The sequence below is a fragment of the Nomascus leucogenys genome, chromosome 13 (assembly GCF_006542625.1).
Source record: "Nomascus leucogenys isolate Asia chromosome 13, Asia_NLE_v1, whole genome shotgun sequence".
Lineage (NCBI taxonomy): Eukaryota > Metazoa > Chordata > Mammalia > Primates > Hylobatidae > Nomascus > Nomascus leucogenys.
In genome coordinates, this window is record NC_044393.1 from 21,926,749 (window position 1) to 21,943,610 (window position 16,862).

The window sequence follows — 16,862 nt, forward strand, 5'->3', positions numbered from 1 at the left end:
ATAGCATCTGGAAAACCACTCTTTATAGAGAAACTGACCAAGTTCTGCAGAAAAGGTCACTCAACAAACATTTATCTAGGGCCTAGAAGTAACACCAACTTCTGCCTGGTGGATTAACAGATGGCTTTCCAGAAAGAATGAAACATTGAAGATATGGAAAAGAGGGAGTGGAGTTTCAGGAGGAGAGAACCGCAGGTACAAAGAATTGAGATAGGAGAAGATATGACACATGTTTTAGTTGCAGATTGTGAGACAAAGATTTGCGGGCAAATAATTTGCTTGGAAGATAATCCCAAGACACACTGGCTGGTGAATGGGAAAGTGAGGCAGAACATGGAAGGAAACAAACAAAGGCTACTTCAACAAGCTGTTAAACACTGTAGACAACTGGAGCCCAATTCTGCTGGGGAACTCTGAGACACATGCATGTCCAAGTGATGCTACCTAAAGGGAGAAGGAACTTAGATTTCTATCCTCAACTCTCCATCTGTCATTGCTTGAGGGTTACTTTCCACACAGCCCAAGTATCCTCTCTGCCTTCAGCAGAGAATCACAGGTGTCTGCAGCAAGCAGCCTTCCTTAGGTAAAGGTGAAAGCTGAGGGGACATGGGCTGGACACCAAGAGCACCTGCTACAGCATGTCTAGAAGTTTCTGATTTTATCAGTGACTATGCTATTCCATCTTCTATAAGAAACAAGACCCACCATAGCTCAGGTGATCATTAGGAAACATGGAAATTTGGCCCTTTGGGTTACAGTATAAAAAGTAAGGGTTCTGTAATATATTGATAAATCATGTCTGTTCTTCATAGCCACAACACTAAATGTGGACAGTAAATTCCCAGGCCACAGTTCTTACCTGGCACCCCATTCCCTCTCTTCTGACTTTGCAGGAGCAATATGTGTTTGTGCACGATGCCATCCTGGAAGCGTGCCTCTGTGGCAACACTGCCATCCCTGTGTGTGAGTTCCGTTCTCTCTACTACAATATCAGCAGGCTGGACCCCCAGACGAACTCCAGCCAAATCAAAGATGAATTTCAGGTATGAGCAAATCCCAGGCTCAGTGACCATCTTAGTCAGTTTGGGTTGTTATAACAAATTTCCATAGATTGGGTAGTTTAAATGACAGACACTTATTCATTACATTTCTGGAGGCTGAGAAGTCCAACATCAAGCTTCCAGTAAATCCAGTGTCTGGGGAGGGCTCACTTCCTGACTGGCAGATAACCATCTTCTTATTGCATATTCACATGGTGGAAAGTAGAAGCAGCAACCTCTCATGTTTCTTCTTTTTTTGTTTTTTATAGAGATAGGGTCTCACTATGTTGCCCAGGATGGTCTTCAACTCCTGGGCTCAAGCAATCCTCCCACCTTGGTCTCCCAAATTGCTGGGATTACAGGCGTGAGCCACCACACCTGGCCCTACATGTTTCTTCTTATAAGAGCACTAATCCTGTTCATGAGGGTTCTATGCTCATGATCTAAACGTCTTCCAAAGTCCCAACCTCCTAATACCATCACATCGGGGGCTAAGATTCCGACATGGATTTTGGGAGGGATGAAAACATTTAGTCCGTAACAGTAACCCAACTAACTTCAGTGGCTCTGTGCACATTTGCGGGGTTTTCTTTGGGAATACTGATCTGTCTATGCACTTTCAGTGTCTGCTTCTCTAGGAAGCTGCAGAATCTATTTCAGAACACAAAATGCACAGCCATGAGCAACTACGCACTCAGGGATTGCTGGTGCTTGTCTTTAACTATGAATATGTTTTTTAACTGAGGTCTTACTCAGTTCTAGTCCAAGTTGTGAATGGAGACAAATTTATACAAACGGGTGTGAATTTCATGCTCCTTCATCCCTGGAGGGACTCAGGTCCTCTCAGTATTTTTTCAGTAGACTCTTACTGCTAAAAGTGTGGTCTGCAGCCTGACTAAACGTGGTGAAACCCTGTCTCTACTAAAAATACAAAACAAGTTAGCCAGGCATGGTGGCGTGCACCTGTAATCCCAGCTACTCAGGAGGCTGAGGCAGGAGACTCACTTGAACCTGGGAGGCGGAGGTTGCAGTGAGCCGAGATTGTGCCACTGCACTCCAGCCTGGGCAACAGAGTGAGACTCCATCTCAAAAAAATAAAAAAATAAAATTTAAAAACCTGTGGTCTGGAGACCAGCAGCATTGGCTTCACCTGGGAACTTGTTATAAATGCAGAATCTTGGACCTGGCCCAGACATAGTGAATGAGGGCCTGCAATTTAACAAGATCTCTGAGTGATTTGTATGCACGTTAAACTTTGAGAAGTACTGTCCTAGAACATAGCTCAGGTATACCAGATCCACACCTGGAAGCCCATATGGTCAGAGCTGTGGCAACACTGATTGGTCTAAGAAGCCTGGACATGAATCACTAAGTAAGGTAAAGCCAGAGTCCAGCCCTTTATCCCAAGACCAGTGTCAGAATTACACCTGGGCAACAGGAGCTGAGAACCAGGTATGAGAAAGCAAGGAAGCTCCAGGTCTTGCTTCAAGTCAGTGGGCAAATGCCAGGCCCATTGTTCCATGGGCAGATATCCCAGGCAGGCCAACACCTTAGCAATCCCTAAAACAAATAGCCATTATTGATTTGAAGTAGAGACAGAGGGCTGAATGAGGGAAGGATGGAGGGTACAGAACACTGGTCATTGCACGTAACATCTAGTCCATTGGATGGAGCAGTTCAGCTCTGGCCTCAAACTTGCAAGATTTACTCTGCAGAGTCCAAACACAGCAATTTCCCAGACCTGTTAGGGTTTCCCCTCGGAGGTCTCTCATCTATCCTGAGCAGGCCATCTAGGCATCCCTCCATACTCAGACAGCTTTCTCTCTGAGAAGAGTGCTGGTAAATCATTTCCCCCATTCCATGACAACGCAAGTGATGTTTAGCCCTCAGTAGGAATTCCCTACCCCCACCCCTCTGTATGCCCTCCTGGCTGGCCCACCCTTTAATGCAGCACTGGCTGAGCTGAACCACTTAGTTCATCTGGTTGGCAGGTACTATGAGACTGTGTCTGAGCCTGTGTGTGGGTGCGCTGCTTCTGCAGCCTTGGCGTTTTGAAGGTGTCACACAGCTCACACACCCTATAGCAGGGAGCAGGAGAGGACAGAACATCACCATGGAAGAGAAATGGGTCCTGGGAAAGGGAGAGTGGGGCTGCGCTTAGAGGGTGGAAATAGGCGAGTTAGGCTGAGTTGGAACATTACTGTCTCTTACGCTCAGGGGCAGCCGTATGAGCAGGGCCTATCTATTCACCTTTGTGCCCTACAGACCCTCAACATTGTGACACCCCGTGTGCGGCCCGAGGACTGCAGCATTGGGCTTCTGCCCCGGAACCATGATAAGAATCGAAGCATGGACGTGCTGCCTCTGGACCGCTGCCTGCCCTTCCTCATCTCAGTGGACGGAGAATCCAGCAATTACATCAACGCAGCACTGATGGATGTAAGCTGAGCCCGGGCAGAAACCTCCTAGCTGGCATTCTAGGGCAAATATTATTCCTGAGATGGAGGTGGCTGGACCTCAGGGCCCTGACCCCACCAGCCAGCCCCCCTGCTTCTGATCTACTGGTCCCAAGGACCTTTGTTCCCCTGAAGGCTCTGGTCCAAACCTAGACACAAGCTGGGCTCTTAGCTCCTTTTCTTATACAAAGAGCCTGGAAAGAATAGACCAGAAGCATAAGGTGGCTCCCATGACACCATGGCAAGTCTACAGGCCTGCCTAGCAACCTCTTCCATTCCCCACAGAGCCGACTCTCAGCCTGAAGTTTAGTAAAGCAAGTGTTCTCTATGCTGGGCCTTAGCCTGAGCCTAGGAACATAAGATGGTGCAGACACAGGTTCTGCCCTCTGGTAGCTCCCATGAAGGTTCCAGATAACTCCTGTGTGGAGACAGAAATGAGGATGGCACACAGTAGGGGCTCACTAAATGGTTATTGGGAAAGTAGTGGGAAGCACTAAAACAAGCATGGGGTGGAAGCGGGCTGTGTTCCTGGCTGTCCTGTGAGGGGCACTGCCCCCTGCTTTCTTGTCATCAGGTCCAGGAAGGGGCTTCACCTTGCCCTGGTTTGGGATTTGGGTCATGTTCCTGGGCCAGTGAGCCTAGGCTTCTCCCCTGTGTTTTTTGGATACTTCTGATTAAGGTGTACAGGTGTTTGCAGCAGGAAGGAACTATGGACCATCTACTCCCAGCCATGTACTTTTCAGCAGAGAAAATGGAGGCCAGAGAGAGAAAGAGACTTGCTCAAGGTCACCCAGGGAGCTAGTGGCACAGCCCACACACAGAGCTCCTGGGTCACACTCTGGAATTCATTTCTTGAGCCTCCCCGCAATTTGCTGGATCCAATAAGATGCAAACACCTCACCTCCTGAGCCTCAAAACCAAGAACACCATTGCCTGATTATAATGGGCTCTTCCAGCTTCCCCTCCCCAGCCCATCTGAGTTCACATCCATCTAGCCCATGTGGCCCTCCTATCTCACTCAGAAGAGACAGAAACATGGGATGCTCTCTCCTGGGGTCAAGGCCAACAACTTCTCTGACCTCTAATCCTCTTGAAGTTTCTCCCCAAGGGTCTGGGTGTTACAGGCAGGAAGGTGATGGAAGGTCAATGCCTATCCCAGCTCTCTAGGGGCCTGCCCTGGCCTCTGTCCACAGAGTGCCCATATCCTCTGTAAAAACCCCAGCTCCGGGTTCAGAATCAGGGAGTCTTGGCTTGGTCATAGCAAGTAGCTAGAGGTGGAGAGAAGACCTTTGGCATTAGCTTAGAGCCTTCTAAAGTCAATGAGTGCATGTATGTGTATGTGTGCATGTAGGTGTGCATTATGTGTGTTTGAGTGTGGTGAGAAATGGAGCCTAGGGGTGCACCCATACTTCCAATTTCCTCCCAGCTTTGTCTCCCACTTCTTCCCAACACCCCCTCCCCGCCTTCCTCATCCAGGCAAAGATCAAACAAGCTCCTGGCCTCTACTTAATAGGTTAAATAGGTTAGATACTGCCTGGAGTCAAATGCCTTCTGCCAAGCTCTGATGCTGATTGTATTCTCTTTGTCCACAGGGCATTTCTCCTGTGAGCCATCACTGGGGCCTTTGCCTTTCTGATATTAAAAAAAAAAAAAAAAGTCCTTATCTGTATTCCAGCCCAGTCGGTGCATTATCTGGTAACCATAGCAGCTTTGCTCCTAGCAGAAAAATATGAAGTCCTCTGGGTTAATTTTTAATGTTTCCCCTGGTAAAGGATGATGTTATCCATGAAATGGATTGCCAGCTGATCCCTGAAACCCGGCAGGAGCACGGATCTCGGAACATATTTTCAGATAAGGCTTTGTCAGGCGTGCTGGCCTAATAGAGCATTTATCACAGAGACAGGGAAAAAGAAAAGAAAACTAACATTCACTAAGTGTTGGGCACCATGTCGGGCCCTGGACTTGCACTGTCCCATTTTGCATGTGGGTATTCTCATCCCCATTTTCTGATGAGGTCCTCAGGGTCAGAGTATTTTCATCACTTGCTCAAGGTCAAGTAGCTCAGAAATGGGAGCCAAGGATTGGAGCCCCAAGTCTGTTAACTTTCAAAGCCTCAATCAATGTTTTTCCATGTCTGGAAATGGCTCAAAGACGATGCTGTCTACAGCTAGAGAGTTTGGCTTTTGGAAAATAAATTATTTGCCTCTGCCCACCCAGACCCCTCTTCTGAACATTCTACTGGCCAGGAAAAGGCCCTCGGAAGAAGGGCCCCCCCAGCCAATGCACGCATGACATCCATGTTTGCAAGGCTTTGTCCTGCTTTTTCCAGGGTCTTTGCCCTCTTCCCTCTTGCTTGTAACTGCACTGAAAACAGCTGTAACTCCCACAGAAACCATCTCTTGAGAAAACATATCGAGTGCATGAGCCACTAATGAAGTGGAGAATCTTTCCAATCTTTTCAAACACATGACTTCAGGGTGGGCAGAAAACAGGGCCCTGGTTGAAGCTGCCAGACCCCCCACCAGGCCATTTTCTCTGGGCCTCTGTTTCCCTATCTATCTGCAACATGGGACTTAATTTATTGTCTTATTCACTGGAGTGGCACTGTCTAGCATGTGCCAGCGACAATACCACTGCCAAGGACGTAAAACAAAGTCAGGGGCATTTCTGCCCTGCCAGTAGGCTTACATTCCGCCTCTTGTTTGCTGGCCTTTTCACACGCAAATCTCATTCGATCTCTGTGGCATCATTCCTTTGGATTTATGATTTCCGTTTTCCAGGTGAAGAACATGAGCTTTGGAATCATCTGATAACTTGCCAGTACTTAGCACCCACCCCGCCAAAAAAAAAACAAAAACAAAAAAAGCACTCTACAAATGAAGTTTGAATGAATGGATGAATGAATAAATGGGCAAATGGACGGACAGATGGATGACTCATAACTTACAAGTGGTAAAGCTGTACTTGAACCCCAGGTCTACCTGACTATTAATAATACATGTGTACTTTCCACTGCCCCATTGACTCACAGGACACAGTGCCCACCTTGCCAGGCCAACTCAGCCCCTCATTCCAGCCTGGAGGCAGAAGGGAGCCTGCCCCTTTGGGAGAATCTCAGCCTCAGGCCGACCCAAAACCTCACCCAGCATCATGGGCACAGGGACGCGGCCAATCCCTCATATCCCAAGAGGTGTCTTGACCAGCAGAGCAACAAATCTGCATCTAAAATCTTTCATTTCATATTGTAATTATGATTATTTGCTGAGCTCCAAGGCACAAATAATTTATTTGGATAATCCCATCCCAGTGACACTTTCCTAATGAAATGTCTTAGTTTGGAGGAGAATGTGTTCATTATGAGAAGGTCCCCTTTGCCGCCAGGGCATGGAGAGATAAAAGAACAGGCAGGTGTTTTGTTTAATCTATTTGGCAGACACCGGAGCCTCTGGCCTCAGTCCCGGCCTCATCATCATCAGAATATCGCAGATGGATGTGTAATTTACAAAGCCTGTGTCATTCCTTTGTCAGAGCCACAAGCAGCCTGCCGCCTTCGTGGTCACCCAGCACCCTCTACCCAACACCGTGGCAGACTTCTGGAGGCTGGTGTTCGATTACAATTGCTCCTCTGTGGTGATGCTGAATGAGATGGACACTGCCCAGGTAGGAGGAGGCCGAGCCAAGCCCTAGGTGGGTCGGGGGGCCATGCTCTAAACCTGGAGGGAGAGCCCTTGACAGCTGGTGCCTGCCACATCTGCCCTAGCTAGCTGTCCTGTAATAAGCACTGTCTGGCCATGAGCATCAGACAAGCCATTCTGCTGCCTACAGAGGGTCCTGTCACCCCCAGACCTCCAGCAAAGACTCCCCCTGCCTATGGGCTTTGTGCAACTCCCCGCCAGGGACCAGACTCTGTTGTTCCATCTCACAATCATTGATTATTGTCTTGCTCCAAATCATGTAGATCTTGCAGAGCTAGGAGGCTGCCTCCCCCAGCACTGAGCACCTACAGCCCTGAATAATACCCAGATGCCTGGCCACACTCCCTTCCCCCTCTGCAATGCAGCCTGTACAGACAGAGCCTGGGACTTGAACCTTGGACACTTTACCCACTGACCACCCCACCAAGCCCCAGTTCCTCATGGTTGACCTTCGTGTCCTGGCAGGCTTCCTGCCTTAGCGCCTCTGGTCTGATAGCTCCAAGCATCATGTGCCTACAGCATATCCCCATACTCAGGACACAGGACATGTATCTTGGAACAGTTTCTATGCCAGGGCAGCCATTCTGGGGTGGAAGAGCTGAGAATCGTCCTTCAGATTTTTAAAAATCTATCCTTTCACTGCCTTAAATAAAACTTAAAGTAATATCGCATTCCCATGTGAAAGCTGGCCTTGTGCAGGCCTTGGGTGGGAATTTAAAAAATTTTTAAACAGACCTGAGCTATAGTTTCAGCCCTCCAAAAGCTCATGGTCTTGCTCCAGGGACAGATGAGCAAATTGTCCCAACCTCGTGTGGCTGTGTTATAATAGAGGTCAGCAGTGAAGTGCTGTGTTGGCCAGGAGCAGGGAGCAATTAATTCTGCCCAGAGGGTGAGGGAAGACTTCAAAAAGAAGGTGACTTTGGCCTTGAAGAAGGCAGAGGAGCTTTAGGTATATGGAGGCTGAACTCACTGGGAAAAGGCATTTCAGGCAGAGGGAACAGCAGAGGCAAAAGCGAGGCAGGGGATGAATATACATAGACTTATTTGCAGAACAGTTTATGTTCCAGTGTGGCTGGGACCTAGGGGAATATCAGGAGGAGAAGAATGTAGTGAGGCTGAGAAATGCAGCAGAGCCCAGCTTGCAGAGAGGTCCCTGTGCCAGGCTAAGGAGCTTGGGTCTTGGTTGGCAGCATAGCAAGCTTCAGACTTTTACTTTGTAAGCAACAGAGTCCTTTCTATGAATAAAATCTTTCATGCAAGCCCAAGGTATGAAACAGGGATGACCAAGAGCTGCTCATGATGAAGCAGTAGGCAGGGGTTGGGCTTCCACCCACACTGCTGTCTCATTTTCTCCTGGTGCCCTTGGAGGGGTCGGTCCTTTGTGGGACCGCTGGAGTTTGGAGGAGCACAGTTAGAAATACTTTCTGTGCAGGAAGGTGAAACACGGGAGGGTTAACAGTAGTATAACACAGCCAGGATTCCTGTTAGAAAGATGGGTCTAGAGGCTAGGCATGGTGGCTCATGCCTGTAATCCCAGCACTTTGAGAGGCCAAGACAGGAGGATTGCTTGAGGCCAAGAGTTCAAGCCCAGCCTGGGCAACACCATGAGACCCTGTCTCTACAAAAAAAAAAAAAAAAAAAAAATTTTTAATTAGCCAGGCATGGTGCCGTGTGTCTATAGTCCCAGTTACTCAGGAGGCTGAGGCGGGAAGATTGCTTGAGCACTGCAAGGCTCAAGTGAGCTATGATCCCACCACTGCATTCCAGCCTGGGTGACAGTGCAAGAACCCAGGACTCTTTGACTGACTCTTACTCTGTCATCCCAACTGGAGTACAGTGGTGCGATCTTGGCTGACTGCAACCTCCGCCTCCCAGGTTCAAGTGATTCTCATGCCTCAGCCTCCCATGTAACTGGGATTACAGGCGTGTGCCAACATACCCAACTAATTTTTGTATTTTTAGTAGAGACGGGGTTTCACCATATTGGCCAGGCTGGTCTCAATCTCTTGACCTCAAGTGTTCCACCTGCCTTGGCCTCCCAAAGTGCTTGGATTACAGGCGTGAGCCACCACATCTGGCTGACCCCATCTCTTAAAAACTAAAACATAAAATAAAAATTGCAAAAAAAAGGTAAGAATAAAAAGAAAGCCAGGTCTGGGGATCAGTGCAGGTAAAAAGCTGGAGGAAAGATCTGGAAACCAGGAGACCAGGGAGGAGAATGTTGCAAATGTGCAGAAAATAAAGGTAGTTATCTGAACTGCAGAAGTGGCCAGGAGGTGAGAGGACTGGAATTGGATGTGAAAACATTTCCAGACTTAAGTCCCTAAGGTTTAGGGAGCACGTGCAGGTGGGAGGTGAATAAGAAAGAAAGTTGCAGATAATGGCAGGATGTTGAGTCTGGGCAATTAGGCATCTGGGGATATAACTGGTGAAAATATGAAAGTCAGGAAGGTAGGGGAAGGCAGCGAGAAGAGCAGATGAGCAGGGGATGAAATTGAGTGCACCTTGGGATGTGCCTGTGAGAGACGTTCCAGAGAGAGTCCATTGATTCAGGCAACCCATATTTGTTGGGCATCTGCTATTTGCTGGAAGCTATTCTAGGTGCTTGGAATGCATCACTGAGCAACACAGACAAAGCGAGGCATAAAAAAAAATTCCCATCTCTCATGCAACTTCTATTCTAAAGCAGGAGACAGATAATAAGCAACATACACCCTCTAATGTGCTCAATTATAAGTTAGAAGGGTGACACGAGTGTTTGGAAAAAGGCAAACAAGAGGGCAGGGTAGTAAAGATCAGAACGCTGGATCTGGGACATAGGATGTCATTGCAATAGGATTGTCAAGGTGGGCCCTATGGAGAAGAAAACATTTGAACACAGACCTGAAGGAGGTGAGAGTGAGCCATGTGATTCTCAGGGGGGCATTGCAGGCAGAGGGAACACCTGCACCCAGGCTGTGGGGTAGGCACGCACCTGGTGCCCTTGAGGAACAGCAGAGAGGCCATGGGCAGAGCAGCACAACTGTGGGGAAAGCAGTGGAAGGTGAGGTCAGAGGGCCATGGAAGACATAGAAGAACTGGGCTTTCACTGTCAGAGAAACAGGGAGCCATGCACATGTTTGAAGCAGAGGAGCAACATAATTTGCCTTTTTTAATAAAAGCATCCCTCTGGCTGCTGTGTTGAGAATAGATTGTTGGCAAGGATGGGGAAGAGTGGTTTCTGAAATAGAAGCAGAGAGAACAGACAAGAGACTACTGTGATAATTCAGGTGGCAGGTGAGGTTGGTTGAACTGGGGGGTAGATTCTGAAGGTAAAGCCAACAACACATCCAGACAGATTGACTATGGTATAAGAGAGAGAAAGAGGAATCAAGGGCCAGGCGTGCCTGTAATCTTACTTAGCACTTTGAGAAGCCAAGGAAGCAAGATCACTTGAGGCCAGGAGTTGAGGCCACGAGTTAAAGACCATCCTGGGCAACACAGTGACACCCTGTCTCTACAAAAGAATTTTTTTTTTGAGATGGAGTCTCACCGTGTAGCCCAGGCTGGAGTGCAGTGGCGCAATCTCAACTCACTGCTGCCTCCTGGCTTCAAGCAATTCTCCTGCCTCAGCCTCCCAAGTAGCTGGGATTACAGGTGTGAGCCACCACAGCCAGCTAATTTTTTGTATGTTTAGTAGAGATGGGGTTTCACAATGTTGGCCAGACTGGTCTCGATCTCCTGACCTCAGGTGATCTGCCGATCTTGGCCTCCCAAAGTGCTGGGATTACAGCCATGAGCCACTGTGCCCAGCCCTACAAAATAATTTTAAATGAACTGGGCATGGCGGTCCACACCTGTAATCCTAGCTACTTGGGAGGCTGAGGCAGGAGGATCACTTGAGCCCAGGAGATCAAAGCTGTGGAGAGCTGTGATCACACCACTGCACTCTAGCCTAGGGTGACAGAGTAAGACCCTGTCAAAAAAAAAGGAGGAATGAAGGATAATTCCAAGGATTGGGGTCTGAGCAATAGAAGGTTAGAAACCAAGATAACTATAAAAAATAAATGAATTCTCATAAAACAGAGTTCTGGAACATTCCCTGCAGAGTCTTGGAGTCTGAAGGCATCACCACCCTATGCTTTTGGCTGAAGAAATAAAACAGTGAACTCAGCTCATGAGCCTAGGCGTGAAGTCTGGCCTGCAAAACCCTGTTTGCTCTTCTCTTGTTCAACATCCCTTTCTGCAAAACCAGAGCTCAGGCACAGAGGATGACTTTCAAAGAACTTCACTTTGGGACATATAAAACCTTTGAAACAAAGTCAAGGTCATTGGCTATAGCTCCCCCTTTCAGGGTGGGTCCTGGGTGAATGAAGAATCTTTCGGGCCCAGATGTTGGTACAGAGTTTGAGAACTGATTCTCTAAATGCAAAAACATCAGGCTCAGAAGTACCCTGAGGTTGGCTGCCATATGCAGCTGGCAAGCATTCCCTGAAACCGGCAGATGAATAGAGCACTTATTGATATAAATATCATCACCGCAGCAGCTGGGCGCCTTATGAAAATAAACAATGACATAGCATGAGCATCAGAAAAGCCGCCCTCGGCACCTGGAGGGGCGGTTCTTTGAAGTGGCGTCAGCATCTGTCTGCCTGCATGCTCATGCCGAGGCAGCCTCCAAGCTAGCCCAGCCTGGCAACATGGACAGGTCTGCCTTAGGACCTGAGCATTGCTAGGTCACTCCTGAGAGGACCGATGCCATCTCCTGTGGTTTGCCTGGGAACCGTAAGGGCGTATGTTGGGGATTGGGCAGGGCTACCTGTAAGTTGCAGCAAAATAAGAAGAGGGTGTAAGCTCTCACGGGGCCTTATTTTTTTTGCACTGCTGGCCAAATCTGCCCTGCTCAGAATCTTACACTACTTCATTCAATCAGCCCCAAATATTCTTTCATTCTCTGCAGTGGTTGCTGTTCAAAGGTAATTATGATCAATGAGGGCTCAGAATAAAGGCTTTCAAACTTTGCATTCAACTTTAGAGTTTTCTAACTCTTTAGGACTCCAAATGTCTGTGGTCAGATTTGTGTGATAAAATCCTAGAACCACGCCAGCCAGCAAAGCATGCTGTCACTTCTCAGACTCAGCAGAAAGAACATTTTCAACCACATCCAACAGCATTGACAAGATCTTTTCCATCTTTGTGGTCTCTACGGACCACCAGAAAGACACCAGAAAGAAGCCCTCCTTGCAGTCATGCCACACTCACTCACCATACTGTTTAGAGAGCTCAGGAGATCCTCCATGCCAGCCAGAGGGTGGGGCTGTGTGGTGGCCAGAATCATGGCCCCACCAAAGATGTCCACATCCTAACCCCTGAGACCTATGAATGTGCTATGGCACCTGGTGTATGGAGCATACAGGGATGTTTCTTTCCTTTGAAACAAATAAGAGTCCACAACTTATATAAAAGCTGAATTGCTCAGTTCTGGGGCTCCCACTGTGGAAAGCCTGAGAGATCAGGGATGCGAAGCCTTTTGGAAAGGTGAGGGTGCCTGAGTGCAAGGATAATGGGGGCTGTGATGGATTCCCATGGAAGTGAGAGAGGCAAGCTCCTCATTCTTCCAGGAGAAAAGCAGGGTGCTATTTCAGAGATGTCTCTTGCTGCCACTGTGCCTCTAGGGCAAATAGCAACACCTAATATCCCCATTTTTAGTCTAGGCTTGTGAAAACACAGCCTAACACACCAGCAAAATATGCAAAATACCCAACCTGCATCTCAGCCAGCCTCAGGTCTGACTTTGCAAGGGGCTGTGTCTCTGTTTCTGTCCCCACCAAAATGGTAGGGGTAACAGTAAAAAAGAAACCTGGGGTCAAGAGACCTGAGTTCAAATTGTAGCCTTGGTACTTACTCACTGTGTTGCCCTGGGCCAGTTCCTTTACTTTCTCCAAGTCTTAATGTTATCATTTGTTAGATTACTATAACCTAGATGTTAGCCAAGTTCATTCTGTCTTTGAAGATTTAAATAAAATTTGCTCTGTTCCCTACTCCCCATCCTGTCGGAAAACCCAATGTCCATCCCCAATACTTCTGAGAATTCTGAGGGGGTTGTATTCTCATGTTTACTTCCAAGTTTCAGCTGAGGCTTTAATTGGAGAAATATGAGCTTCATATCCCAGCAATGCCCATGACTTAAAGTTGAACATCACACATCCTCTTTCTGAAGCCACACCTTGCCTCCTCAGCTCTCACTAGCAGTAACACATCTTCCCCTGACCCTGTTAACCAAACCATTTTTTCCCCTGTTTACCTCCTTTCCCATCCCTCCCTTCTCAGCTCTTCCACCCTCTCCCCAAAAGTTGTTCCTTTCTTAAGCTGCAAAATCTAGCCATCTCCTTAGTACCTCTTTCTAAAACCTGCTCTGAGCCTTGCCTCCTGCCCCAAGACTCTTCTGTAGGTATGTTCCTAAACTCCAACCCTTTCTTCCCCGAAACAAATTCTGATGCAGCTGTTATAAGAGCAAGTTTCCACCCACTATGTGGAGATCGTATTATGGAGCTTCATGGGACTACTGGGAGGATGCATTGAGGAGAGATGTGTGAATCTCTCTCCCTCTCTCCCTGTCTTCTTTATGTGTTCATTCACAGTCTGCCTTCCTTAACTGGACACAGTATCAAAGCCAATTATATATTTTTGGATCTTTATAGAATCTGTTTAAAGGAATTTTATAATCACTGATGCTGAATTTTAAAAACAATTCAGGAAACTTACATTTCTCTCTTTAAAATACCAATTCACTTCACCTTTAGGTGGCCTGGGATTAACTTCTTCACTCGGGGTCACAGGGGCCTTAATAAATAGAGTCCTTCATTTCTAATGCTATGATATTGCTTGGCCTTTCCATTTTATCAAAGTATTTTTAATTAAAGAAAGGCATAACTAAGGTGCACTGAAATATGCTCTAAAAATGTTTATTCCAAAAATAGACCCATATGCTAGTTTTCATTCAACTCATCAGAACATGTTTATTCCAGTGACTAACAAGCTTTCTGATTCCATCAGCAAGAAAAAGATGTTTAATGCGTGAGGCTACCTCTGCATTTGTTATATATCACACGTGAATTGCACCTCCCAAGGACATCTTTTCATGGCCCAAACAGCTATGGAGAGCACTAGGTGGAATAATGTATGGCAGCTGTTCCAGGGCTATCCACACAGGCTTCACAAGCTTTGCTTGGTTTAACTTGTTCTGACAAAAGACAATAAAAGTCCCCTCTGTTTTTTTGGAAGAAGCATGATTATTTCTAAATCATTAACAACAACTGGACTGACTTCCTCTCCCCAGTGTGTTCATCGCCACTACCTGTATGTATCTGCAGTGGCAAAGCCCTCCCTTCAGGCAGCATCACCTTTCACCCTCAGACCACTGGAAAAGAAAGGGTAGGAGAGAGTACTTACTAGGCAATGAGGTGGAAAAAGTCAGTTGGTCTAGACTCTTGGCTGAAGAATTTGAATCTATTCTTGGATCAGCCAACTTCAAAAGTTTTCCATCTAAGGAAGAAAATGTCAAGGTTGCATTCAGTGTTAAGTGTGGCCTTTAGGTCAGCTAGGTCCTCATGATCTTAAAGAAGCAAGTAGGCTTCCTAGAATTCACATTTCCTGAGCCTTAAGAAACCATAAGCTTTCCCTCCCCAGGAGTTGTATAAATCGCAGATGCTTACGTGCTTATATGAAAAGTCTGGCTCCTCCACTCGCATATGTGATCTCTGTTCCACGTCTATGTGAGCCAGGGAGCCAAGCTCAGTTCCTTGCTGGTTTCTGCAAGAAATACATGCACAGTATGCATTTTACATGCTATTATGAATTTATGGAATATTTCGGAGGTTAGGAGCAGGGTTATGTGACACACTGAGTTGCCTTTTATACCTCATTGGTTCTACAATGATCCCAACCTTCCTCTTTTATCTTCTGGGTCATTCAGCTCATCAGAGCAACCCTCTGTTTTTTGACATGCAGTATCCCATATCTAGGATGCTACTCATCTTCACAGCTACCCCAAGCTGGCTGATGCAGAATTTTCACAAAGGCAGTCCTTTGAGTACTATCCTAAAGAGAAATTTTCATAAGAGCTACTAAGTGGAGAAAAAAAATCATCTATTTATCCATCTTGGTTTGAGGAACTCTCCCCCATACTGCCTAATAATCACAGCTTACATTAATTGAGTACTTGCTAGATACAGATCCCTATGCTAAGTAGACATTAAAATTCACAGCCACTCATAACAAACTGGAGAAGCTAAGAGATGTAGCCAAGCCATTCAAACTAGAAAGCGATAGAGCCAGGATTTGAATCCAGGGAGCATCAAGAAGAAACCCCAATGCATTTTCGCACCTTTTGCTACACAACATAAGCAAACCAAAATGGTAGCATCCATTCAGGTGCAGCTACAGCACTTGAACACCAGGACAGTCTTGAGCTAAACCACAGAGGATATTTCTTGTTGATGAGAGTCATTTCTAAGCCCCAAAGAGTCAGTGGGAAGAGAAAACGTGGCCCCCCTGCTTTCCTTGTCTTATTTCCCATGGCTAGAATATATGCAGTGTCCCAGGCTGCAGAGAGACCCTGATGATCCCTGGCAGCTCAAACACCACATTTGCCAGCACATCACCCTGCTGAATTCACCCATTCTGCTGCTGCTGTAGTCTCACAAATTAGGGTGCTCAAGTGAAAGGATGACTGTGATTTAGGATTAGAAAAGCCTGCAACCTTCCCCAGCCCTCTGGGCACTATGAGAGAGTGACCCAGAAAATCAAATGCAGAGAAGTGTCCCGAAATATAGGAGTCTTGTTTGAGGCGTAGTAGAATCTATTAGCTTGAGAAATTGGTCTGGAAATGTTATTAAAAGAGACAAATCATTCCACATTCTCTCCAGACTGAAGATATTGGGGGTAATAGTCTTTCCCTGATACCTTGGATCCATGCACCTCGTGTCAGGATCACAGCCAAACTCTGGGAACACTAAATTCAGTGCAGGTGATAAAGGCAATTTTTTTTTAACGGGCAGTTCTGATTAATTCTGGTTTCTCTGACCAACCATAGACTTATTTGTACCAGTCTCTCATTACTGTGAAGGTTGCAAGGCAGAAGAGCCAATGGCAAAGAGAAATGAAGTTCAACTTGTGGATTTGTCATTATTGCACAGCTCAGCAGATGGTTGTCCAGCCATGGAGGCCCATGACCAGTGCCCGACAACACACACACACACACTCAGAGCTCCTTTCTCACTATGCTTGGTTAACCCCCAGTGGAGATGCCAGGAAAGCAAGGCATCATTGCGTTCTGAAGCTTAACCTTGCATACTTATGCTATTTATGAGGGGTGATAAGAAGAATCCTTCAAATTTATATATGATAGCTATTACCATTATTATTTTTGTTGAGCACTGATGGATTCAATAATGGTATGAATCACTGGAATTTAGTAAGTGCTTATTCCATGCCTGGCACTGTGGTAAGGGCTTTATTTACATGAATTATGTCCTTTATCCTCACAACAACCCTATAAAGTAGGGGTTGCCAAACTTTTTCTGTAAAGAGCCAGATAGGAAATATTTCAGGTTTTGCAGGCTATATGGTCTTTGTTACAACTACCCAACTCTGTGGGTGATGCATGGAAGCAATTGTGGACAATACATAAA

General features: G+C 46.7%; 1 protein-coding gene across 4 annotated transcripts in view; it reads left to right on the forward strand.

Annotated features, from left to right (window-relative positions):
* Positions 1–16,862, forward strand: part of PTPRT (protein tyrosine phosphatase receptor type T) — a 1,129,549-nt gene that overhangs the window by 1,096,303 nt on the left and 16,384 nt on the right. For all 4 annotated transcript variants that reach the window (XM_030825446.1, XM_030825445.1, XM_030825447.1 and 1 more), the window contains 3 exons: positions 894–1,043; positions 3,306–3,479; positions 7,025–7,156. In XM_030825446.1, coding sequence (XP_030681306.1) covers positions 894–1,043; positions 3,306–3,479; positions 7,025–7,156 — 456 coding nt within the window. The remainder of the gene's footprint in view (positions 1–893; positions 1,044–3,305; positions 3,480–7,024; positions 7,157–16,862) is intronic.